At 37.4% G+C, this 27,813-nt stretch overlaps 1 protein-coding gene across 2 annotated transcripts; it reads left to right on the top strand.

Annotated features, from left to right (window-relative positions):
* Positions 1-7,628: 7,628 nt before the first annotated feature.
* PIP4K2A (phosphatidylinositol-5-phosphate 4-kinase type 2 alpha) lies at positions 7,629-27,739 on the top strand. Of its 2 annotated transcripts, XM_010712656.3 has the most exons (6): positions 7,629-7,889; positions 10,627-10,665; positions 19,488-19,601; positions 22,715-22,958; positions 23,658-23,761; positions 25,464-27,739. In XM_010712656.3, exons 1-6 carry the CDS (start codon positions 7,644-7,646, stop codon positions 25,542-25,544), a joined length of 828 nt encoding a protein of 275 aa, XP_010710958.1. In that variant the 5' UTR covers positions 7,629-7,643; the 3' UTR covers positions 25,545-27,739. The 2 variants fall into 2 exon arrangements, with proteins under 2 accessions (XP_010710958.1, XP_019471982.1); XM_019616437.2 differs by lacking the exons at positions 7,629-7,889; positions 10,627-10,665 and adding an exon at positions 19,040-19,115.
* The last annotated feature ends 74 nt before the right edge of the window (positions 27,740-27,813 follow it).

Here is a 27,813-nt window from a genome sequence, read left to right on the forward strand (position 1 = left end):
TTTTTTTTTCATCAGAAACTGGATATTTATTGTCCACAGACCTGTCTTTTTTTTTGTCCTTTCTCTCTTTGTTTGTCTGAAGTTGTAATACTCTGTTCTTTGGAACTGTGAAGAACTAAGGTTATAGTTATGCAACCTATATACTTAGGTACTTCTAAAAGGAGCAGGAATTGTGTACAGCGTGTTAACTCTTGTAAGACTAAAAATATCAAGTGTAGAATGCCTTGTTTTTAATTAACCAAAATTATGTAGGTCGCTTTGAAAGTAAAGTCTCCTATTTATTTCTACGGAAACTACAATAATACTATTCGATAAAGCAAATTCTCTACTACAAAATGCTATTTTTCATCATGGTCACCACCATTAGCTATGCATTTTCTCTGCAGTGAGCAAGAGCCTGCATGCCATGCTCAGGAAAATCTGCACCGGTGGAGATGACCCACTGTCACCACTGCTGAAAGCACCACCTGTTGCCTCACTGTGCTCACATCCACTGTTTAGTTTCAGCAGGTGTTGATTAATGTCAATGGGTTCAATTTTTTCCACATGGAGGAATTCAATTCCACACCTTTGCTTCATCTGCACTTTCATGTCAGACACTATTCTGTCAGACTGCCCCTCTGCTGCCATCTGACATGGCAACAAAATGTAATGGGATATTGGTGGGAAGGTTCCACCTCTACTACCAATGCAACCAACATCCGCCTGTGATGTTGTGGGTCAACATCATAAAATAGGAGGCATTACTTTCAGAGCAACCCTCATATAACAGTCATGACTGCACAGCTTAGGGAAACTGGGCTTTTTTTCAGAAAGCAGGTGGCTGGTAACTTAAGAGGGAAAATAAAACAAGTCAGTTTGACTGAGCTTTCTGTTTTCCAGATAGAGCTGCTCTCATAATGTTGGGTGAGATATTTCAAAATTAGTCAAGTTACATGCCTCCTAGGTTATTGTGTTGCTACTACTTGTAGTTTTTGGTTTTTTTAAATGATCGACAGTGATGAGATTATCAAGTTCCAAGCCTATGACTACATACTGGAGATGTATAAATAACTAAAACTGAATCAAGTTTGAAGGAATACCAGGAGAAGTTACTATAGAAACAGCGTACAAGTATATATAGCAATTCAGGCTTCAAACTGTTGACCTGTAAGTAGCAGTTCTGACAGTTGTAAATTGTGGTTACTATCTGAAACTGTGAGTTACACTCTGTTTATCCCATCCAATGTGATGCTTGGTTTTTTGTTAGTGGCATTCAGGCCTACAGACTCAGACAGATGGTGAACGCTCAAGTCTCAACATTGACGCCTTCTGTCAACTCATCACACAGGTCTGACGTTTGCAGTATTGACTAAGAATACTAGAGGTTGTTATTTTTCTTGCAAATCTGGAAAAAAAAAAAATCCAGGGGAAAAGTAAACAACTGAGCATACCACTTCTGGCCTAAACAAATAGGGGGAATAAAGCCTTCCTCCACACTTACAGTTGCAAAACTTATTGTCATTTATGAAGACTATAAAGTCCAGGTCCAGCTTTCTATCTACATTTAAAAACTAATTAGCCTAGACAAGAACCATCTACATTTCTAAGTGCTGTGGTAAATGCAGGCATGTGTGACACATGGAGTTCTGCTGTAAGTTTCTATACTAGGCAGTTTCTACTACTACGGTATTTTTGGTACATGGTGTGAAATACTGCTTTCAGTCACATTTCATTTGAGATGCTTATGGTAGTGATATATTAGCAATTATTAGCAGGACTCTTGTAGCTGTTCTTCAGGAACCACTCTGCTGAACATAATTTACTTCTCAAATATGCTAGAAGCATTGTAATATGCTCAAAAGGTAACACTGACATACTGGAAAAATCATTGTTGTATTGTCCCTACCTACTTTCAGAAGTAGTACAACAGCTTAAAATTGTGTGAGTTAATCAAGCATATTAATGTTAAACACTTAAATAGTACTTGGAAGCAAAAAGGAATATTCACTTGAAATGCCTCAAACCTATTGCTGTTTTGGTTAAAATATGTACTCAGACCCCAAAAGCGTGGATCAGAAAACTGGAGTTAAGACCCTTGACACTGTTAAAGGGAGCGTAGTGAAGTCTTTTGAGATAAGCGCATTGCCAGGATTTCACTCTATTTATAAGGAGCAGGTATACCTTGTATGTGCCTTAAATATTTTAATTTCACTATACGTTCAAGTTGTGTTTATGTTTCCTTTGGATACATTGCCCCATGCAAAAGTTCTGTGGAGTACTTTGCATAAAACACAGAATATGCTAACGTAAATATTTTATAAATTACAAATATTTCCAAGGACAGAAATTGGTGCCAGTCGGACAGAATTCTGTCAGAAGATGTTCTAGTTTCTGAACTGAACAAGATATGTTGTCCTTCTCAGAGAGCTAAACTTGCTTCAAAGATTAAATTGGTGTAAATCAATGTAACAGCGCAATCCTGAGCCCTCTGAGAATAGATGAAAGACAGGATGGATATTTTTAAAAATGAAATGAAAGTAACTTGAGTTTCTTGTTTAAAAAAAACAAAAACAAAAAACCCAACACCTTTTGCACACCTTTCTTCATTAAAATGGACTTCAAAAGGAGTATTTTTTTCCTTGGTGCTGACATCCAGGTGACTTTAAGTGCTTTTGTAAAGAAAAAGAAATTGGGAAGACTCCCAAGGCAAATGAACAAGAGGGAGCTGTAAGTATACAAGCTTTCAAGTATCAATCTTATCACAAGTGTAGGTATACTGCACGTTTCTATAGGGGGCTGCCAACTGCACATCCTCTTCCTTACACAGGTAATAAATGCAGAACTGATACCGTTGCAGTGCCTGCCTGTCTCTATGGCAACTGCCAGAAGTGGTGAATAGCAGATGCAGCATGCTGGTTAAGGGGAGAAACTGCCCATTTTCCGCAGGCAGGAAACAGAGGAGTGATCTGAACTGGATGAGAAGAAAGGATGAAGCAAGCTAAAAAGGAAAAAGAGAATCATAAAGGAGAAAACAAAAGCAGCGCAAGTATGACCTTAGCTTTTGCAGAGGAAAAAAATGTGAAAGAAACAGGAAGAAAAGCGAAAGGAAAAATCACAGACAATTAAGTGTAAGAAGTGGAAATAGTACCAAGAGATCATGGTTCAGAAGCTGAAGAATAGCACAAGGTTATTCAGTGGGAGGTAGGAGAAAATGTGATAATCATAAATAGATGGAAAATCATTACTGCAAGCTGAATGCAGTTTTGTCCTAAATATGATGACAGCCACATAGGCTGAAGTCTGTCCCAGAAAAGCAGGTAGGGACTAAGTTCCTAAGTCCAGGAATTTGCACAGAAGTAAGCTAGTATTAAGCCAATGCCATCCTAAAGCAGAGCTTTAAGGTTGTGTCATCCTCCATCCATGTCTTTGTTTGGGTTATCTGTGGCTAGGCTTTTCATTTTCCTCCCCGTTTCTTCCTGAGTCACTCTGTTTGTACCACAGAAAGAAGGGGAAGGATAGGTGAAAAGGCAGAGCAAGGCAGTATCATATTCTGTTATCTAAATGAAAACTCAGGAAAGGATACATTGCATGTAACTGTGACCCTGACTCTCTAGGTGTCCCAGTGTGGTAAGAGAGAAGATTTATGGGAGATGTGCTAAGAAGCAGAGCTGGGGAAAGCCCTTCTGCTGGCTCCTTCTGTGAATCAAGATAAAAAATTGGTTAATACGGACATTAGATGGAATTCAACCTGTGCAAGTGGGACAGACCACCATGAACTGGAATTGTTACTAGAAAAATGTTGAAAAAGTTCATTGAATGATGAGAAGTTTCATTAGGTAGATATTTAGCTATACAAAATGGCAGAATGAACTCGGCTACAGGGAATTCACCAGCACCTGTTTCTTACCTATTTAGTATATTTAAAATTCCATCACTGATGATGTTCAGGGCACTTCCAGAAGACACAGAAAGCCCAGTGACTCATCATGGCATTATCAAGAATAATGTTCCTGGTAGCAGATAAGCAGCCTAGATAATCACATCCAGTGATCATGTTCAGATTACATTGCACTTGAAGGAACTAGTCTTTATTCATGTTAAACTCATTTCACAGATTATCTTTCAGAAGAGAAAAATGCAAAAACGAGAATTTTACCCTGTGTTTTTTCAAAACTAGCCAGAAATGGCAGAGAGTCTTTACCAATACAGTTGTATGCACTTTGTTATCTTTTAGTCATCCTGATGGCTTACTAACATTACCAAGAAGAGGAAGCTAAGAGTCATATTTTTCATGTAAAATGAGCTAGTGTAAGTTCTGTTCTTATTAAGGAATTTTAAGGCCATATTTATACAAAGAATAATGAGAATGTAAGGTCATAAAGAATTTCTTATTTTCAGCTTTAAGCATGGGATTCAGGTGAGCTCAGAAAATTACTTATTTGAAAATAATGCTGCACAGCTGATAGAATGTGTCAACATGCTGACGATACTTTATTTTGTTAATGGTAATATTGTCCTCATGCTGTGCCGAAAAATGAAAATTGTCTGAATTAATAAGAAAATATGATAGGGTGTTTATTTTAGCACTCTTTAGAAATGGATTTTGTTACTGCATATAAGGACTTGTAAATGTACCAGCTAAGTGTTACGGATTTATTTAGCAAGGCTGCTTGATAGAAATATTTTAATGCTCTTTTTAGAAAGAATTAACATAAAGGTCTGGAAATCTTTTCTTCCATTGAAATTCAGCAGTTCTGTTAAGCATGTACCGGCTCGCTTTTATTCCAGCTGTGAGCGGGAAACTTCAGGAAATCATTCCTAGATAGCACCTTGAGGTGACTAAATTGCTACTTCATTTATATCAAGATGGGCAAATTGAAAATCTGCCAACCACAGTCACTAGTGCAAGTCCTGCTGGGCTCCCACCCACACAAATGTCACATTTTGCCTCCTCTATGATGCAGATATGGGGGATTGATAGTTTGAAAGGTAGGAAGTTCTAGACCAACCTTGTAGATTCTGAAAGCAAACAGCATGCATCCCTCTTTCTTTTGCCACTCCACCAGAATAGGAAATGCTGTCATGGAAAACACTAAAATCATTTTAGGGGCTTTTCTTTAACTTGCAGTGGCACGGAGTCTACACAGTTGTCACTGAGTTGGAGTAAATGGCTGCAGTATGTGATCCTCTTTGGGAAGGTCTCTTAGTGATCTGCAGTAACATAGCCAAGTCCTTTTTTGCCAGATAAGGTGCAAATACTAGCAGAGTGTTTCATGTCTAGTCACATGGACTTTTCAGAAGACTTGTTAGCAAAATATTAAAATGAAACAACAGTGTTGGCAGGTGACTAATGACAATTTACAAATAGGATTTAAGCTACTCTCATTAGTTGCCTTTCCCCGTGGCTCATATTAAAGAAGAGTTTGGGAGGTGGCTGTATGCTGCTAACCAAGGGATTTGTTTTATGCTGTTACAGGAGCCTGTTGTCCATATTCTTTGCTAAGGGCCTTGCTGTTTTACAGGTGGTGATGCTCAGCACCAGCAAGGTTAATATCAGAAGAGTTAGCAATATCTAGCATTGAAGAGACAATTTAAGTGTCAAGACTGTGTCCTAGCAGCTGGTGGAAAGGTAACTGGATGGGCAGGGATTAGCCTGGTCCTTGAGATGCCCAGGTCTGTTCCTTCATGTGGCACACACTCCATAGCTCTTTTGCATCTCAGTTCCTTACCTGGAAAACTTGAATAACAGTTTCCCTTGTACTGCACAGGAATTCAAATTCCATAGGCAAGAGCTGTAACATTAGAAATGGATGGGATTTTTTAAATAATTGAGTGGCATGAAATTCTGTGACAGTAAACTCTTCTTGGAAGGTAGATTCGTTTTATCATCATTGTAGAAACAAATCATTGTAGAGAGGAAATCATTTAAGGAGTGCTGTTATGAGAACAACCCTTAACACCTTCTAAAGCATTAGGAAGACATCAGCCTTTAGGATATATGCCAAATGCTTGATATTTATAACCATGTAAGCAGTGCAGCCTGAATAACAGGGATTACTGTTTTAAATACGTTTTCTGCAACCTTCACATTAAGGGTTGTAATTTCTCTTTATGATCAGATCTTTAGGAAAAATTACTGGTGGTCAAAATGAGCTGTGTATCTGATACACAGTCCTGTGGCCAGAAATCCTTTAACGCAACAACTCTACTTCAGTATCTGTTAAGAACAAGAGTGTTTCTCAGATGCAGAATGATAATCTTTGTGCACTCTTAGTACTGAAATTGCCTTTGTGGCCATCAGGCTGCTTTGCATTTGGGGATTTGAGCTTATAATGCTAGACTGCAGCATCCGTGGCTTGTATATGGGTTGTAACCTCCAATAAAGCTGTAGGGCAGACAGAAAATGTTGTTATAACCTAATCTGTTAAAGCCTGAAGGGCTGGTTAGTCTAAATTTTATTCTATTCACAGCTAGTAGTTTTAAGCTTTGTTGATCGCTCACTTTGGTTCTTGCCATAGAAAGTTGTTTGCAGGGTGCTTAAATCTTCCTTAAAATCTGTTTTAGATTTTTGCCATTTAAAAAAGGAAGGTCTGTATTGGTCTGTGCAGGTTCCAATGTAACATTATTGAAAGAAATTCCTTAAAGCTAACAGAGCCAAAAGTTGCAAAATCTTCAGAGTTCTAAGAACTTTGGTTGTATTATTTGTCATCAAATACTAATTACCTTTGTCAAACAGTTCTAATGGCTTATTCTTTCATCTTGTTCTATAGTCTCCTGTATTTTGATGTGATGTATGCTAATAACAGATCACTTTGGCACACACAAAAAAAAAAACAGAGGTTACAGTATTCAAAATAATTTAAAAGTTGTTCTCCATTAAGGGCTTGAATTTTTAAATTTTCTGGTACTTGGTAATAACAGAAAAAGGAAAGCTCTTGATGGCTTTTCTACTTCATTGTGAAGTAGAACTTTTCCTTGATTCCACAAAATTGCTGTGAATATGTTCAAGTAATACAGTATGGACATTTTTATTGTAAGAATAAATATTCATTCAATACTTCTCATCTTCAAGGTAGTCTGTACTTGGATTGCTGTTTCCTCTGATGGTCACTCAATAGTACTTTGAACTGCTGTCTAAAAGGCAGATGATTTAAATTTAAAAAAATATACAAGGTCAGGCTTCAGGTGCACATGGTGAAACTTTCCAAGCTTGACAGCATGTTCGTAATGTAACGTGGCATCCTTAAGGAAATGAAGGTATTCTTAAAAAAAGGTCCTTGTACGTCACTGCTCAGCTCTGAGCAGCAAAGTGCTGGGAGACAGTTGGTGGTAATAAATGCCTGTTGCTTGCGACAGCACCATAAATGGTCCTCACGTTGAGAATGGAGGAACAGATTAAATAAGGGATAACTAAAATGCAGTATTGTGTCGTTTGAAAAACTATTTCTGTTTTGTTTGATGCCAGTACCAAGTACACGTGAGGTGCACTTTTGGACCACAAAAAGGGACTGATCTGTGACACAGAGTCTGCTCTCCCAGTGACATGGTCTGTAAAAGTTACAAGTTAAGCAGTTCACAGTTTTATTTTTTAAATGCAGGGCTTTGTTTTGGCGTGATTTTTCAAAGGGTTGTCTCCACCCAAATATATGTATGATAAGTAGATGTGTTGTTTCTGGTTGTTTCGTCTTTTAAAATGTGTTAATACAAATTTATATCCTGTATATCCATCCTCATTCTTGTTTTTTCTTTTGCTTCTGCAGTTTATTGTGGAATGTCATGGGAACACGCTTCTTCCCCAGTTTTTGGGCATGTACCGGCTCACTGTCGATGGAGTTGAAATATATATGATTGTTACAAGGAATGTGTTCAGCCATCGTTTATCTGTTTATAGAAAATATGATTTAAAGGTGAGAAATAACTGCAGATAAAATAACTGACAAAGTAGCTGAAAATCTTCAATGTAAATGCTAGATTCTGCTGTTGATTGAAGATTGCTCAAAATTTTAATGAATTTAAACCTGTGTTATATAATAATCATGATGAGCTGGTGTACTTCTGCATTAAGCTTAGAAAAGCTGAAAAATGATTTTATAGAAACTACAAATTTTTCTGTGTTGTGCATATTTTAAATGGAGAGATTTTACCAGAAATATTTGTTACATATAACTAACGGCTAAGGGTGAAACACTTCACACAAGAAAAATAAGAATTCTGCTTACTGAGGCTTTTCTCAGCATTATGGAAGGCCACAGCTGACTGTGTAGAGGACTTATATAAAATGACTACATGACGTCATTATTTAAACCAACAAAATGCTACTACAAAGTATATCACTTCTACAGAAGTTTCATATTTCCTTCTACATTTTAAAAATAGTTCTGAGAAAAAGAGAATTGCTCTTAAAATACAGAATTTCTTCTGTTGTTATCATAAGGTGTGTTTTAGTTTTGTTCTAAAATGTAATTTCGCTGATATTTAATATACAGCACTTAGAATAAAGGCCTGAAATACATTCGTAGTCTTTCTACATAAGGGATTATTTTTATTTCCTCCATAAGGTCTCCCTTAGAAACCTACTTCTTTCTAATGCATTTAATTTCTGTGTTGAATCACTACGTGCATCTGCATACTTATTTTAAGATATTTATTCAGCTCTATATTAAGAGGTTTGTAATGCTATATATTGCAGCAACCATTCCTAGGAATTCACCTAGAAACTGCTTATATAGTTGACTGAACCTCATCTGTGAGAACTGATTTCCTGACTGTTGACTTAATGGTTTTTAGTATTTGGCAGAGCTTACAGAAGAAAGATGTTTTTAATTTTGTTTTTGCTCTTCTTTGAATTTACCCTCTCAGATTTTAGCTGTTTTTCATTTGAAATATCCTAGTTGATGCATGATGTGACTAGTGCAGAAAGCAACTATTCAATCATAAGCTGCCTTTTTTTGGAGGATTTTCTCCAAAAGTGCCACTAAGAATGAGTGACCAATCTCATACCTGAATGGGTAATGAGTAACTTCCAAAAATTTGAGAGAACTACATATATTTTAGAGCATCATAATGACAATATGCATTAAAAAATGGGACAAAAGCACAATACCAAAAACCAAATAGCATATAATATATTATTATCATTGGTCTAAGCAGCACTGCATTTGCTGCTGCTTACCTCTGTGAATGCTTCTGTACACTGTTCGGTTTGTCCAGCTAGGCAAAATTGCCTTAAAGATAAACTTCCCTTGCAATTTAAATTCAGCATCAATGTCATATTATTCTTGAAAATTACTGCCCCCCAGCATATGCCTAATGACACTGCCAAGATTATAAAGAGTTTTTTTCTTAATTTCATTGATACAACATCTGCAGTTACAGGTTCAGGCTCCATTTTTTGTAGGTATTTCTGACAGCAGCTTAGACAAAAGTCTCCACTACAGATCAGCATAGGATTTCAAAGGTATTTTCCTGTCCACTGAGACTTTTTCTTAAGATTACCTCAATGTTAAACTTCACAACCTCCAAAATTTTTACTATTGCAAATCCTTTTTTTCCTTATTTGGTTTTCTGCTGATCGTTGTCCAGACCCAATAGTTCTGGAGGTAGGTAGAGCACAGAATACGCTATAAGTAAATCAGTAAACTAAAGTATCATAGACTTTTGTTGGAGTTCTTTATCAGCTAACAATATAATGAAATGAAATCTCTGCTTTCTGGACTGTACATAATACTGAAGGTCTGCTGTCCATTTATCTTTTCTCTCTGTTCTAAGTTTTCTCTGCAGACAACAAAACATGATATAAAAATGTGTAGTTGTGAATTCTTACATTCTTTAAAGTAGTGTAAACCCACTCAAGCACTTCTTTATCCTTCCAACAAGACAGAGTTGATGTACTAATCTTTCAATATCCATTGCTTACCATGTTACTGTAATGAAGGCATAATTATGGCTACTATTTATTGCAGTGCTGTTACCTGATAAACTCTGAATACCTACAGGTGTGGTCCTGCTTCATGAAATTTGTAAAGAAATATATACAGCCATTTTTTGGTCACCTCCAGCTTATTCAGAAAGTCTCAGTCATTAAAAAAAAAAAGTATCTCAAAATACCCATTATGCTGTTGGTAAACACTGTAAATCTTTTGAATCCACTGTTGATCTCATCTCTTCTTTTGACTTCATGTTGCTGTGAGGTACACTGTTCTTGTTTGTACTTTGTGATCTTTTTTTTTAAATATTTGTATGTACCTATATTGTGTGACATCCTTTTTAAATGTGTATTATGTTTGCCCAAGATATATAGAATAGGCTATCCCACAACTATGCATCTAAATTGGTACAGAAAAGTCAGAAGTCTCCAAGCCAACTGAGCTTACAAGGTTGTCTCAGAATTAGGACGAGACGTGAGGAAGAAATCCCCATCAGTCACAGAGACAATAGGTACAGAGCATTTGAGGATTTACTCCATCCTTCTTCTCACATGATAGATCTTCTTCAAGAGATGACAGAAGTTTAAGACATTCCACCTCCTGTATCACCTTCTTAATTTCAAAGGATGCGGTTCATCCACTTTTGACCTGTTATCGTAAAGTTTTCAAATTAGTTTCTGACATATGCACATTTTTAGATCCATTTTTTCTGTTTCAGGGCTCTACTGTGGCTCGAGAAGCCAGTGACAAAGAAAAGGTATGGTGCATTTCTGTTTACTTTTCAGTTATCTAAACTGCTAGCCAGTGTCAGGACAAGCATAATCAGTGCTGTTCTGCCCCTTTTCTTTGTTTTCTGTCATATTCTCCCGCTTGAGTTCTACCTTATTCCGTCCTTTATCTTTCCTGTATTTACTGCAGACCTTTGACTGTTGGTTTGCAATGGTGTTGAAATTCCAGAGGTAAGTGAGCCACTCGTCTGCCTCCTCCTTTTCCTTTTTTCTCTTCTCTTCTTAGTTTCTTCAGGGCCTGCCCTGTGGTAGGAAAACATCAGGAACTTCATTCTCTTCCTGCTTCTTCATCTTCTTTTTCTTGCTCTTTAATATAAAGATTTATGGACACAGATTTATGGAACTATGTGACGGGGCACTACTCCTATTGTAAATGTAAAAATGAACCAAACCTCGAATTGTGATAACCATTGGTTACGTAAAGTTTGTTCAAACAAGCCAACAAGCTGACAGGCATGGACATACATAGGTGTAATAAGAGTGAGTAGTCTCCTTCAAATTCTATAGCTGGAACTTTGCTCTAAAAGAAAGTTGGTCACTTTGTTTTTCTCCATCTGCAACTTGAGTTCATTTGGAAAATTGAACATTCTCAAAGTGTTCTTTGAGGTTCCAGTGAAATATAGTGGCACTTGAGGTTTGTCTGAAGATTCTGCAGATAACTGAAAGTGGAACATAGTCTCCCCATTCTGTAAGACTTCTTAGATTTCCAAACTTGAGTGGTCTAGGAACTTGTGACGCTAATTTTCCTAAGTTTTCCATAATTCTTCTGAATTATGCTGTTGCATAAGATCATTCAGCAATTTGCTTTAAAGACTTCATTTTGTTTTATCCCAAAATTCCATTCCAATCACTTGTTTTTATCCTAAGCATTAGTCATACCATACCAGCCTCTCTAATTCTTCTGTGAATCGCACAACTGCAGTAAGGAGTAAGGGGCATACAGTAACTGTCAGTGATGCATTTCTACCTGCAAGAAACACTCTGTGTGCTAAGTTTTTCCACTTCCTCTTAAGGTTGGCTGAACACTTAAAATTCTTCCAGCGGTATGCAACTAAGATGTCACAAATGTCAGTTGCCATTACAGTAATCTGCATTAGCTCTCTTTTTCTGTTTTGGGCCCTTAAGATCATTTCTTGAGTGGTCTTCATTCTTTTCTTGTGGTCTGTTTTTGGTCTTGTTTAGTAGCACAACTATAATGTTTTTATAACAAAGATACTAACTCTTCAGGTATCTTACAAATGATACCCAGTGTCATTGAAAGCCTCTGCTGGTAGTGCTGAAAGTGATGGAAATGAGGAGGGCAAATTACTCGGATGTGACTGCTTCAGATTACAATACTAATGCTTGGAATAATGTAAATATTACTAATATTACACATTTAGCTCTACGAGAGATGATGCTATGCAGATATTTGGTGCTTATGTTTTTGAGGAGTTTTAGGAATATGTCTCAAAATCATAATTAGATAAATCATGATACACTGATGATATAGAGTTAGTAACTATATATCTAATTACTATATAACTAGCAAGAACCTGAAAGAATCACTAAATTCTGTTGTCATGCAAGTCCATGGCAAAATTGTTACTGAAACTGATTATAGCTGATCTGCAACAAAGCTGTTTAACTATATAAAAAAATTATTCTCCATGTATAAAACATGAAATTTTAACTTCAGCAAGACCAGTGACAAAATTCCTATCAACTTCTGAATGTCTGGAGCCTCCTCCTTTATTTTGCATATTTATATGAAAGCTATATAAAAATTGCTCCCTCAGATTCTTCTTCTGATCTTCTAAGTTTCACACATCATATTCTTTCCAAATGCATTTGATTTCTTGGAGACAGAACTACATGAAGCCTATTGAGCTGTATTGCAGACAGTCTCTGTCTGTTAGAACAGACTCCTACTACTCATAATTCAGCAAAGAGGTGATAAGCTACCGCTCAGAACAAACATTTCTAAGCAGGAAAATGAATTGGGTAGACTGCTAGCTTCATAGAGGGAACAACATTGTATAAGCTCTTTGAGAATCTGGCAAGGAAAAAATAATATTTTTCTTATTACGTGCTTTCTGTATGCATTTTGAAATCTGTCTTTTGGTCTGGAAAGGGTCAGAAGAATACACAAGTATCTTCAGTGTAGGAATTTGAAACTCTAGGTTCAGATCTTAATTGTGATCTTAATCTGTCCTGCAATAGGAATTAATTTCCTTACGTAAACTACTCAACTTATCTTTAAAGAACTGTTTTTAAGCTTGAATGTGTTGGTGTATGAATAGACAAAGAAGGTTTGGTTTCTGAAGCGATATAAGCAGTACTAAATATCTGCTACAATGAGATGTATTTCTGCATGTGTGTCACTGGACTGGGGACCTTGAGAATTGCATTGAAATCTAGTAAGTTCGAAAAAACAGTTCTGAGTAACTGAACAAAAGAAAAAAATCTCAGATACCTGTCTGGTGGTGTAACTTATTAGCTAACATTTAGCCAGGGGCAAATTAAAACATCAATTTATTAATATCACCCTGCAATGACACTATTAATAATAGAATCCCAATTAACAGCAATGTTAATTAATTACTTACTGTAGGATACCCACTGCTATTCATATATGAAAAACAGAAAAGTAATAAAAGGCAGTAATCTTTTGGTGCTAAAATATAAGGTTAAAAATGTCTGGTCATGCTGTAGGTTTTAATAAGCTTTTAAGTAATTCATGTTTAATTTCAAATGCCAGTATTTAAAGTAATCAAATGGTTTTCAGAATGTCAAACATAATATGTTGGCTTTCTTTACAGCTGTGGAATCCAGAAAACAGTAAAGTGGATCTTTCAGTCACTTTCTAATGAAGGTTGCAAATTTTAAATAAATTACTCTGAAATGACATATCTGGATAAAATGGTGATTTTCTTGACACGTTTTCCTATTAAAATACTCTTTGTTACTTAGTTAATAACTAAGAACCAATCAATTACGCAGAAAAGATTTATTGGACCATAAAATAAGAAATCGGGGGGAAAAAGGTATTTTTCTATTTTATTTTGGTAGTGTGGAAGAGATACGAAGATTCAAGGTTAAGGTTTTAGGAAGAAAAGCTTGTTGGATGACTCTTAAAATGCCTGAATGTTACTTTCTGTCTTATTCTCAGTTTATCTTCCATTTGACTGTTTTCAACTGTTTAATATCCTAACATATTGATGATAAGCTCTGAAACTGTCATTTCAGTGTTTTATGGTAATCAGTGTGGAGACAAGCTCCATCCCTTAGATTTCACCTTAGCACACAATTCTTCTCATTTGCATTGTAAGTGATATTTTTAATAATAAAGTCATCACTTTCTTGGCAACAAATATCATAACATGCACTTACAGATGTCTTGAATTTAAAAAGAACAGTATGTTTCAACAGTTGTCAAGTTCTGACAGCTGCTCCTTTATTTTTTTTAGTCTTTAGTTCCATCTTAAAAAAAAGAAACCTTAATAGTGGGCATTTTCTATTCATTCCTTGGACAATTTTGCCCTCTTAAGTGAAACAAGGATAATGCAGAACTCCCGTGGTGGTCTGTCTGCTCATAATTATGCTGTACTTTCAGTATGACATCAAATTAGCGGTTCCAGCTGGGAGTACTTGTAGTTATAAAGAACTTTAGGATGTTGCTAGCGAGTGAACAATTCAGAAATTTCAAGAGGCAAATAAAGCCTAGGTGATGTGAAACCTATCATATTTCATCTTTCTTGTAGAATTTCATAGAATGATAATGATGTCTTTCAGTTAATACCAAATGGGTTCTGTTACTGTCTCTGTGATATGTGATTTTTGACAAATAAGCATAAACACATAAAAAGACAGTAAATACAAGACCTTAGCAACAAGTTTACGCAGTCTTTAAGTAGGTAAAATTTGATTCAAGGCAGATCATCCCCAAAGCTTAGAATTTTTTCCTGCTGTTCTAAAAATGCATTTTTTACTTATTTCTTTTAATGATTTCAACTTGCTTGTTTGCCAATCGCGCACAACAGATATGAAGCATGACTTCTGTTTCTTTGTGAAATAAATCTCAAGTTGACATATGCAGAGATCATAACTTTCAAATCATCACACTGCCATGCATTGCAAAATAACAGTAAATATTCAGAGTTCAGATTCCTGTTTCAACACTTAGCCTTCATATGACACTAACCCATGACTGTTTTTTAAGCAAATCACTATTTTCCTGTTGACTGATGGGTGGGTTTTTGGTTTGGTTCTGTTTAAAAGCCTGTATTCTCTGTGTTAAAGTGATTACTTTATTTTTTTCTTAAAGAGAATCTTGGTCTTGCATTTTATGTTTCATGTTCATTTTGCAGCTGGAGAATATTCACTATAGATATAATTCTGGATGCATTTTCCTGATCACAAGTTTTTAGCTACTACTTCTGTACGTGCTTGAATAATTTTTAATCCATCTACACTTCCTTGCACAATCTTTTGTCCTACAAAAATCTGTCTTGTACCTTCTAAAACCTTTTCAGCATTCTCTCTCAAACCCCAGTTTTGAGGTTGCACCTTTATCTTCACTGCCATTTACAATCCCCTTATGCCAAATACGTAGGACCTTGTTTGGTCAGAAATGCCTGCCCAGGACAAGGCAGATTGTACAGGAGAGGTTTGGATTCTGCTTCCATAACCAGTGGAGGAGAGCAGCTCCCATCTCCAGACTTCCAAAGGAGATTCTAGTTATTCTTTCTTCTTGTAGATCTGGTGCCTTCAAACTTTTGAACTCAGTTCAAAACCACCTGTGCCAAACTACTGCAAATAAATTCATAATATCCTTCTTTTAAAAATGCTGCCTTCCATGTATGAGTTTAAAGTTAACATCACTTTTTTAATTAAAAATAAAAAAAAGTAAAAGTGAATGCAAGACGATCACTAAGAAAAGAAGCCTAGGGTGCAGAACTTAATTCTTGGCAGATATTGTACACCATTTTCAAAATGTATAAACTGTCAGCCTGGTTCTGCCAGCACTTAGCTGTGGGAATAAGGTGGCTGGTGACTAGTTCCAAATGAAAACATTTCCATGCAACGTTTCTCCCACAGCCTACTCTTTGCCTTTGCTAGGTGAGAAATTGCTGTCAGGTTGTGAAGTTAGTTTTCTTGTTTGTTTGTTTGTTTGTTTGTTTGTTTTTTCCCTTCTTCAGTCCAAGAATTATTCTCTAACTTAACTGTCCTACAGCTGTTTTATCAAGCTTCTTCCAAAATGTCAGCATTAATACCATGCTGTGATTGTTATACTAGGTCATAATGCAAAAAATCCTTTTGGAAAAAAAAATATACTAGTTTTTCATTTTAACAAATTAGGATAGGATGCTGAATTGAGATTCATAAGACATCTGCAAAAACTATATCCATGTCCATATAGAAATGAAATTTCACCTCTGATTCTTCGCAGTAATTTTAGTTTTTGAATCTGGTTTTGTGTATCCTGTCATCATAGTCCAAAAAATAAAAAAGCCGATTTCATTGCTTTTCAGACCTCTCAAAGACAGTAAAACCTTCTTATCATTAAAGTTGTCTATAACCATGACAGACTTCAGAATGTGAACCTGAAGTGTGTAAATAGCATGCTTTTGTAATAAATAGATCCTCCATATTTGTAAAACTACTGTGCCTTTCTTGCATCTTTAAGTAGGGGATTAAAAATGATGGAAGTGGTTCAGAAAGAAAATCTATTATTAATTTAGTGGAAGTAGTTAGATGTTCATCTCCTGTGCAGCTCTTAAAATATTTAGTTCTTTAATGATAGTAATATGTTCATTATAATGAATTACATTCTGGGAGAATCTTTTTTCAACAAGGATTTTGCTTCATTGGAAATATTTGAGACTTCATTAAAAATTAATCATATCAATTATTTCATTAAAGCGAAGTCTCAATTTTTTTATTCAGATAGTGTTTCAGACTGCCACAATGTGGTTTGCTTTGTATTTATTTCAGTGCATCAGTATAAAATGTTCGTATTTGAATTTTTCAATGTGAACACATACATTATGAATGTTAAGTAACTACTAGAGCCACTCCTGGTTGTATATGTCAGAGGTTTTAATTCCTAAATCCTCAAATAAATTCTAAGCCATTAATTTCAGTAAAATTGCCTCTAGAATTGCTACTAGTGCTGGCTGTCATTAATAATATTTGGGATTAAAACAGTATCCTAGGGCTGTTCTAGGGCTTCAAGTAAATATGGGGTGTGATACTGTCTAGTACGTAAGAAAAAAAGACACAGAAAGCTTTGTCTGGAAAGAGGTAGAAGAAAGAATGTAGGCTGGGGGCATCATTCACATAACATGGTGAGAGCAACCACCAGCATGTAGCTTTTTTGCTCCAGTTTCTTATATTGCAACTGCTACTTTTATTTCTTGCTCTTTTTGTTTCCATGCATCAGTGCTGGCTTTTAGTTCATGCTTGTGTTTGCCAAGCCTTCGCTGCTGTGGGATCTGGGTGAGGAAACGTGCCCTCAGACAAAACCTGCAGGGTGTTAAGGCCTGGGAGTGCTCAGCATTGCTAGCTCAGTTTTATTGAAAGTAGCTCCTGCCTGGCGCAGCAGGGCCTGCCGTGGACCCACATGTTGTGTCTGAGCCATAGGCACATCCTTCTGCCTTGCCTCCCCCAATCTCATCCAGCATTGATAGGGTTTTTTTCAGTGTCGATGGGCTTGTTTCGCTTTAACCACTGCCTGGTGTCATCTTCTACTGGGACATCTGGGCGCAAACCTAACTCAAGATGAGGACTTTTTAGTGACTTTGGTGCTAGCTGTGGAGGAGCATGGTTTCTGCATTCTTTTCATTAGTATCTCAGCCTCACTGAATTCATCCAAATCCTTCCATTCTTGAACCTCCCACACATCAGATTCCATCGCTGGCCTTGGCAGCATCCCTACATCCCAGCCCGCCCCTGCAGAACCAGCCCTCCTTTATGGGGTTGTTTGTGTGTGACAGGAATGCTTATCTGAAATTCCCCCTGCTCCTTCTCGTCCTAAACTTCTTGTTCAGTAGGTCAGAAAGAAAATCGATGGTGTCATACAGCAGTAACCAAATCACTGCTGGCTTTAGGAAGCATCTGTGGCACCTGTAAGGGAAGCACTTCAGGACTGCTCACCCGAGGAAGCAGTGCCCTAAGCAGGGGCTTTCCTTTCATGTGAACTTAAAATTAGAAAGCCTCTGGAGCAGCACTAGACGGTATCTTAATACATCACAGTGTTCTAGGTGCAACGTTGGTAGTGGTTCAGAGCAAAAAGGCTTGGACTTTAGTTTTTTCCAAGGTTCGTAAGTATTGGGATGCAGTGAATTTAACAGATTCATAACGAAATGTTGGGGACAGTAACTAGGTGATAACAGTTACTTCTCTAAACAAACGGAGCAATTCCTAATTTCCAAGTCCAAGACAATAAATTTAAAGAACTGGAGAGCTGGGCATTTTGGCCACTTCTGTGCACAGCCCAACAGCAGGAAAAGCTTCTGCCCCTTGGGAAGATGCATGAAGGCACTGCAGGGTCTGCTGTGACACTTGTATTTTAATGTTGTGCCTTCCAATATGTGTGTTTCAGAGAAGAAACAGAAGATTCAGAGATCTTCTCCTTACTGTGTTGTAGAAAGAAAATAAACTTATAAAAAGTACTGTCTTTGGTAAAATTACTGCTTACTGCTTATGCTGGTGGAGGATATTCCAGTGGGCTGGTGTTAGCTGCTTTTCATTCCTAGTGGGAGGACTTGCAAATGAGGATTAACACTCAGGTGTTCTGCGACATTTCTTTGTAAACAAAGCCTTTTCTTCCCTAATGTTTATTAGAGATGAGGGCAGGGAGAAAGGCTGAATGGGCAGAATTTTTCAAGGCTCTGTTTGTAGAAGCTATGATTACTTCTGGGTCACTTGACCAAATACCCTGGAGGAACTATTTTGTCATCTGTTTTCTTGGTTGGGTGTTTCTTTAAAGCAAGTTTTCAGTCATTGCCCTCTGAAAACAGCCCATTTGAGGGTCTTAGTACTAAAACTAATGGTTACTGCAGTGCTCATGTGAGAGTTTCTGGCTTTCCTTAGTGCTGTTGCAAATCACTTCATAGGAGAGTTAAAGGTGAAGATAATCAACTAATGCTCCAATATCAAGAATATTTAATTATGTATTTAAAAGGCAGCATTCTTCTCTGGCATTCACCACTTCTAAGCAGCATTGCATAATTCATGTTCACTTGATATTTTATAAACAATTATTTGGTATTGGGCACTTAGAAACATTTACAGTAGCTATGTAAAGCGTAATCCAGTTTGGCTTGATCTATAAGCTCTGATGCAATAGCACTTCATTATGAGGTATAGATTGTGTCTCAGCTTCACTTACTGTCACTTTGACAAATGATATCTTGGAAGAAGTATGGACTTGAAGGTTAGATGCAAATGAAGTATTGAGTTTGATATTTTGTCTTAGTTAAATTTACTGCATTCCCAGAGAATGTGTACCTTCTAGGCTACTCACAGCGTGGGTAAGCAAGGGAAGAGAATTTCTGCTTGCAGTTGTGAGCAGCTGCATGCAGCGGAAGCGTAGTTGCTCTCACTGAGAAGTGGTGGGGCTTTCAGCTGTGACAGCTCACTAATGCCCTCTTTTGGGCCTTCGAGAGCCTTCCACATTTTGGGAGGTTTGAGGGTTCAGCTCCTGGTGGGGCTGGAGAAGCTTTTGCTCTGGACCCATTCTGAACCATCAACTGCACTGCACTTCTGTTTGTGTTCTGACTCTTACAGCAATTTTTGTTTATTTTAGGCCAAAGAGCTGCCAACATTCAAAGACAACGATTTTATTAACGATGGCCAAAAGATTCATATTGATGAAAATAACAAAAAGATGTTCCTTGAGAAACTCAAAAAGGACGTTGAGGTAAGAGTGCACCTGTTCAGTTCTTTGTTGTTAAAATGTGTGGCAAATTGGAAATAGCTCAGGAAAGCATACGTGTAATTCATAGATGAAAACTCTTGATCTGTAAGCACTGTCTGTTTTAAATGAAACATAATTTAAACTTTCAGGAGTTGATCACTGCTTTTGCTGATGTGATAAATGGCTTGATGCCATAGTTGGTTGCCATGCTTTATCCCTGCCTTGATGATGTGATGTAAAAATGATGGTACTACTTAGTGCATAAGCGCTTTACAAGCATAGTCCTTCCAAATGCCTCCAAGAGAGAGGTGAGTATTGCTGGTTGTTTTACAGGTGGAGGTACACCAGGACTGCCTGATGTTAGCTGGAGCCATGTGTGGACTGTAGTCTGTAACAGATAATGTAAACTTCCCTTACTCACAGCTGTGCATGCTCTATTTGTTTCATTTTAGTAATCCAGTTTTAGAGTATGCTTAGTATCACAATAGCGATACATACAGAAATCTCTATGTACCAGGTGGACTCATTAGCATAGGTCTTACGAAGTTGTAATTGGCTGAGTATAGTCTATACCTACTAGAAAAACATTAATATACAAATTTAATGTCATACTTACTATGATTGACTTAGCCAGTCAGCAAATAAAGAAAACTAAATTTGGGGCTAATTCATATAACTTGACTTCAGTTTCTATAATTCAGAATATTATCAATAAATGCAATATTTTGCAATCCCTGTACTTAAAACCTAAAATCTGTTTCTGCTTGTTGGAGGAGACCTGATAGCAGATTGCCCCTGGGACTTAATGAGACTTTCAGCTACTTCTATCAGGATGGCTATGTGAACTGACTTGACTAGTTTTTCAGATCTGTATCTGAGTGTTGTTCAGAAGCTCAGTAGTTGTACAAAATACTGAAGACTTAGAACTTGCAATGATTTGCTTTTGAAGAAATGTAATTTCCCATTGTCATAATGATGAGAAATTTATGATGATGGTAATTATGAAAACAACAGTACTTTGTGAAATATCAGTATATGCTTCTTTTATATTTGGAACATTGTGCTAAAAAATTGCTCTGTTGATGTCACAGCTCTAGAGATAGGTTTATTTGAACTAAATTTTAGTGCTCTTTAATGTAGTGCAGTTGCTGACTAAAGCTTTTACTTTAAGTAGGTTGCAGACAAGATCTTAAACATGTGCAATGAATATAGAAGATACTTTATTGCTGCAGAAGGTGGATTGTGTGCTATCTTTTACATCATTTACTGGATTGTAAATACAAGGGCAGAATCCAGAAAATATCTTGAGAGGCCATGTTTTATGATTTTGAAATGTATACAGAGTATTGTTAAATATACGAAGACCACTAGCGTGAAGTGGTCTGACACCTCATTTTAATAAAATCAAGCTGTTCTTCAGCCTGTTTTGCTTTTACTGGTTCTTCTGCCCTTGCTAGCTAACTAATAGTCTACATTTTTTACCTGGTCTTGGATGCAGATTTTACGCAGTGAAGAGAAATGCATGGCACTTTGCATAAAATTGTCTCATGAGAAGTATTTATAGTCAAACTGTGGAACAGAATTCTGAAGAATATGACTTTATATCCATTCTTTTTGTCATTAAATGTTTTTTGTTGTTGTTGCACTGTGTTTCTCTTATAATTGTCTCGCATCCCTTTCCTTTATTCAAACAAGCGCATTATAATACCTACTGCTCTTGTAGTAATATCTGTTGCTGCTGTTCTGATGGCCTCTTGTCCATGACTTTTCTCAGTTCATTCCTGCCGCATTTTCCTGCCACCTCATTCCACTGAAACTGTCCTGAGAACAATCACATAAGGATATTTTTTCCGCTTTAAATCAGATGATCTTTACTTGTGCTTTCACAAAGCCCTTGTTCTTCTAATTACCAGTTCGCTCTTCTTCCCAAGGGTCTGTCCTCTTTCTTGTAATTTTTTACCATTATTGGTAGATTTTTCTCCTCTCTCTTGATATTTATCAAACACCTTAATGGCTTCCACTTCTCCACTTTCCACTCCATTTCCTTTGGTCAATTTCATCTGTTCTTCTTGTATATTATTGTATATCTTCTCTTCCAGTCTTGTGAACGATCTTTTGCTTTATTATACTGAAATGGTTAGAAACCAACTTCTTCTTTCTTCTTAAGCGTCTTCTCAATCTCACTTTTCATAATATATTTCTAGCTCTTCAATTCAGAGTCATGTTAGCTATGATTTGCTCTCTCTTCTCAGAATCAGGATTTTACAAACTTGTTTTCTTATTCCTTGATGTTTTCACACTCATCTCATTACTCCCTACCACTATTCCAAAGTCTGACCAAAATCCCTTCTCTGGTCTGCTCTAATTTGCATTTTATAGCCCGTTAGTTTTTCTAAAAGCTTAAATGATTTGTATTTTCAGGTTCTCTCCGTGTGTATCATAAGCAGAGGTTCCAGAGGTTCCTGCTATGGCAGCTTCACTCCTTGAACCGTTAATCCCTTGTTCTTGATTTTGTAACATTTCTTATTTTCATCTTCCTCTTTTCTCCCTTCCTTACACTGTTCCTATCAATTGAAATAACAGTTTGTCTACACAGCAAGTACATTCATTTCCCAGCTTTCTTCAAACTCCCATCTTTAGCCTTGATTCAAAGATGTCCTTTCATTCACATTTATGTTTTGCTTATGTGACTTGAATTCTGAAGAGAGTGTGGCATCGTTTCATTTCTTCATGATGTAAAACTTCACAGCATTTCCCTTGCAAGGATATTTAAGCACTTTTGCATGATTCTGTAATAAGGCTGAGAAGGAAGTGAAGGGGCAGACGTGGCTGCAGACCATGGCTTCCCATGTGCTGGTGTAGTTACCAGAATAACTCTAACTGGAACACTGCTACAGTGTCCTAGGGCTTTTTAGTATAAGTTGCAAGTGACCTGCAGCTATCACTACATCTTAATAATTAAAAGTCTTTCTTTGCTAGCTTTATCACTTAGTCCTCCGCTTTCTTAGAAGTGCCCGTTTTTTCTCAACTGATGGCATCTTTGTAACTTCTCTTATTTGAAAGTGGAGCTTACATTTTTCTGTGATACTGATAAATTGCTTATTATCACTTTCTAGTTCCTTGCTCAGCTAAAACTCATGGACTACAGCTTGCTAGTTGGAATTCATGATGTTGAAAGAGCTGAACAGGAAGAAGTAGAGTGTGAAGAGAATGATGGAGAAGATGAAGGTGAAAGTGATGGGACACACCCTGTTGGAACTCCTCCAGACAGTCCAGGCAATACACTGAACAGCTCGCTGCCTTTGGCTCCTGGGGAATTTGATCCAGCTATTGATGTTTATGGAATAAAATCTCATGAAAGTAAGTAGTAATAAACATTTGCATGCTAAGATGTTTTGATTCTTACACTGGAATCCAAACATCTTCACAACAATATTAAGGGAAAGTTACATTCACAATATAAATTTGCTGTGTGGAAGAGGAAATCAGTTGTTCTTTGGTGAAGCAAAAAGCAAAAGGCATCTGTGATGCACAGCTTTGTTACTGAACATATTTCTCAGATATAGTGATGTGTGGGGATGGGTGCAGTCAGCTAGCATACCTACTGCACAGTCAGCTCAGGTTCTGAATTAGCTCTTCAGACATCACAGTTCTCAGTGGCTGTTCAAGACAGGAGTGTTTGTTGTTGTTTTTTTTCATCAGCATTTACATTAATAAATATGTAGCTTCATTCATAAATAAAATACTCTTTTGCTGACTCAGAAGCACTGCCTCTCATATAAAATTTACTTTTTCCTTGTTTGTTTGTATAACTATGAAGGAACTTGAATTCCACATTAAGTGAGCAATAATTCCTATTTCTGTATGCTGGGGTTTCACATTACATATAAGTGCATTTAAACTTTCACTTAGGAATATCTTGAGCCTGCGGTCTCTACAGAACTCTGACTGACATTACCCTCCCTGAGCTGTTGAGTGATCCTAAAGAAGGTTCCTTTGCTGGAAGGAGAAGGCATGATTGAACTGTCATTCTCACTTTCATGTACTTGTCCTTTGCAGGTGCACCTAGGAAGGAAGTATATTTTATGGCCATTATTGACATTCTTACTCATTATGATGCAAAAAAGAAAGCTGCCCATGCTGCAAAAACAGTAAAGCATGGGGTAAGTGTTTTCTTCCTCTGATTTATACTTCTGCATTTTTCTTGTGTACTGATAGAACACAGTTCAAGAAATCTGTGCAAAGGAGAGAGATTGTTTTTTTCCTAGTTTCATATGTGATAAGACAGCACAGAGTAACTTATATACCTTGCATACTAAAGCTTCCTCTTCAGCTACACACATTTTTGTTATCTATGAAGAAGATCAATGAGGCACTGCCCCTTTAGGGCTTTGTCCTACATGAGTGGGATGTGTTTTATACTTGCAGACAAGCTGTTCACCAGGCACTTGTATTAGCTTACAGCTCAATGGAAGCTGCTGTGAATCTTACTTCTGATATGGGACCCTGGTGATGGTTTCATTGTTGGGTACAACCTGCTGAAAGTTAATTCCTCAGCATATAATGTGTCTCACTTTAAAAGATTTCTTGGGGGGAAAAAAAAAAAAGTTCAATTTGCAAGATTAAGTATAAAATGTACATGTTAGATACTTGGATACCATTCAGTGAAGGCTTGTATTTGACTGCCATGAATTTCTTTATTTTTGACTGAAACTGCTGCTGAGCAGCAGACACCAAAGAGTTATGGCAAAGCAGCCCAGTCTTCCAAAATGAAGATTTGTATTTTCCATTATCACTGTATGGTGATTTGAGGTCAGAATTTACTAAGCTCATTAAAAAGACCATAATGATTTCTGAAGCTGGGGTCCCTCCTCTGAGAATCAGAGCACTGTGGATGGTTTTAATCAAAGAGTTTGGGTTTTTTGAGTTTCCAATAGAAGGTGACTTAGAATGCCTAGCAGTGAGAGCCCTGGACAGGCTTGCAGTACAACGTGCTCATTACTTTTTCCATTCTAAAAGCACTTGAAAGTTGATGCAGGCCATATGCAGCCATTAGCTGGCAATTATTAATGAACTTTAAAAAAAAAAAAACACCAAAAAAACATACTTCTGGCTTAAATTATGGACAAATCTATGTTGTGAATAACAACTATGATTACTGAACCTTACTAGGGAACATGACATTCGTGCAACCATTTTGTTTTCTTTCACTGCTTGCATCCCCAGCCACCTGACACTGAAGGTGGTTCTGTAATGGCATGCATTCTTTTCCTTTCATGAAATGAGGAAGATGTAACTGTGGTTAAGGCTCTGAAAATGTCCAGTAACAGTCTGAATGAAACTGTGACCTCTCTGAAATAGTAGTTGTGCAGCTGATTTGGGGAGTCTGGGTTTAAATGTTGGAAAAAATGTGTCTCACTGTTCCCACGTATTCCAAAGCAGATGAGTTAGCATTCAGATAGCCGTGTGCATCAGCCAAGTGGGGACACATCAGGTCCAAATGCAGTAGTTCAGTCTTCTCTACAGGAAGATGCTGCTGTTCAAGAGATAGGAATCTGTGAGTAGTGTGCTTAGGTGTGAGCAGTGGAAATTGTATAGGAGAATGAAACACAACGAAAGTAAAGAGGAATAAGGAAAGTAAAGAATGCCATTCAGAACCGGGAGGCAGATACTGTGGATGCCCAACATACCTATACTGGTGTGAAGCCTAAAAAGGTGCCCTTCGTGTTCTGCCAGAGGGTTGATGACTGTGTGTGTGTCTGGTTTGAGACCACAAATTAATCCATCACGGTGCTGCTGGTGACAGAGCATCCACTGAACACTGCTTCTTCCTTCTTTCCTCTTCCCTCTCCATCCTCTATTTAGGCCGGTGCAGAAATTTCAACTGTTAATCCTGAACAGTATTCAAAGCGCTTCTTGGACTTTATTGCCAACATCTTGACGTAACCCCTCATGTCACAGCGGACAGACACGAGACCTGGGGACAGCAGCAGAGACTACAAGGGTAGGGAAAAAGGAACTCAGAGAAGCGCTCATCTTGCAGAAAGCAACCCCTTTGTTTACATCTGCTGGCAAAGATGACTGAAGTGGGGTGGAATACTCGCTTTAACAGCTGCCTGATATTCCCAGCATAGTTCTAGCTATTTCTGACTCTTTTGTGTGTGCAAAAAAACAAACATTAAATTAAATAAATAGAACAGCTTACTCAGAGTGCACTGTGACAGTCCCACTCTGACGCTACCAGCCGAAACGGAGCAACTGAGCAAAGAGGCGTGGGGTGGGGGTGGGGAAAGTAAATGCATGTTAAATCTACAATATTGATAGCAAATTGTAAACTGTGGATCAGTTTATTTTTTGAACTAAAAGATACGTGACAGTATTCATGACGGTGATGATAATAATAAAAACCTTACTGCGAATGTTACACTCACACCGTGCACACTGGCACTCCTTACAAACAGCACTGCAGCAGTGGACCCGTGGTGCCGGAACTCTTCCCATCAGGTTTTTGCAGTTGGGGGGTTTTTTGTTGGTTTTTTTCCCCTTTCTCCCATTTCTTCCTTTTCCTCCGCACATCGCATCGGACAGTCCGTGCTCTCAGGCACCAGGAGCTGATGTCTCCTACCTTACAAAGAGCTAACGTGTAACTCATGCTGTGCGTACATTTTTGCTACCGTGAACTTACATTAAGGGAAAACCTTGCTTATTTCACTTTGTTACCCGAAGTTTTTATTTGTTTTATATTCTTGCCATATAGGAACTAATAACGTTACAAGTGGAAAGAAGCTTATCTGAAGAAGTGCAGAGTTCTGGGCAATAGTAGCAGAGTCTCTCACCCACGAGACGTGCGCACAGATAGAAACTCCATTCTCTTGTAATTTCATGGGAATTTGAAGTTCGGATGCTTACATTGTACTGCTTAAACGGCAGTATTTTATTATAGATTATCCCTCTAAAAATTAACCCCAGATTTTACTGTTTACATGATTAGGAAAGCAGGGATATTTCTGAATTTTAGAGCTGTGTACAATATATGACTTTTAAGTTTACATGTAAAGTTATTTTGCAGTACAGATGAAGTATGTTTGTCACCCTCCAAGCGTAACGTGCAGCCATGTACTACGGTGAATGTCTCACTCACGTCCCTGGCAGACTGTTACAATAAAATGAGGAAGGATATTGCAGAGGGATTTTTCCCAAGGACGTCTTTTATCACCAAAACGACCTGTCCTGCCGTGTACTCAAATCTGATTGTACAGTGCGTTGCCTAAAACTGTGCTGATCATGTTTAACTTGTTTAAAATTTTTAAACAATGACATTGTATTTCTGCTCTTCTTGTATTTTTCCCTGGAAGATTCCATGCTTGAAAGACAAATTTACATATGCTTAAAGTTTATCTACTTATACACTGTGCTAAAGCTGTGCCTTTGAAATTTCTTTATTGAAATTGTTAGATTTTGTAGGCAATCTAAAGGAAGTCAAGCCCTCCCCATCATCATTTCTAACAGAGATCAGGAGTGCCAGCATGCCTTCTCCATTACTAACATCAGTGCTACTCAGCCTGCACCTGTGCATAACGTACATTTTACTTCTGAGGAGCCTATAGATAGCAGCCCATCACACTCTTTGGTGGCCAAAGGCAATGCTATCCCTGTTGCTGTGTACTAATTCTTTTCTCCTTTCCCCTGCCTTCCCTACAGGATTTTTTGTTACGTTTGACTTAGTGATGTCTGCAGCACTGTAATGTATGTGTATACTTTTGTATTGTATGTATTTAAATAAGTTGGTACTGTGGCTTGATTTTGTTGTCCTTTCCCCTATTCTCCCGTTGTCTGCATTTATCACCAGAGTTTCATTTCCTGTGGCTTCCTGAAGCGCGAGGCCGCAGCAAGACCCTGAAGTCAAAATGAGGTACACATACGTGGAGTAAATGTTCCATTGCGGCCAATCAGTGTACATTTTTAGACCATTTTAGAAATGTACCCTTTTTGTCTGTGTAGCAGTTTTGTCACTCATTATTGTTGATAAACTGTTTATTTGGACAGGGCACGGAAGTCGCATTATTGTATATGTTAGTGCTTAGACTACACTCCAACCATGAGCAAGGCTTTATAAAATAAAGCACTTTGATGACTCACTAGGTAATTCCTTTGGTCTCGTGTTTCAGCCGCTTCTGCTCACTTACAGACTAATTTTGGATGTTAAAATGAATGT

Source organism: Meleagris gallopavo, chromosome 6, assembly GCF_000146605.3.
Source record: "Meleagris gallopavo isolate NT-WF06-2002-E0010 breed Aviagen turkey brand Nicholas breeding stock chromosome 6, Turkey_5.1, whole genome shotgun sequence".
Classification (NCBI taxonomy): domain Eukaryota; kingdom Metazoa; phylum Chordata; class Aves; order Galliformes; family Phasianidae; genus Meleagris; species Meleagris gallopavo.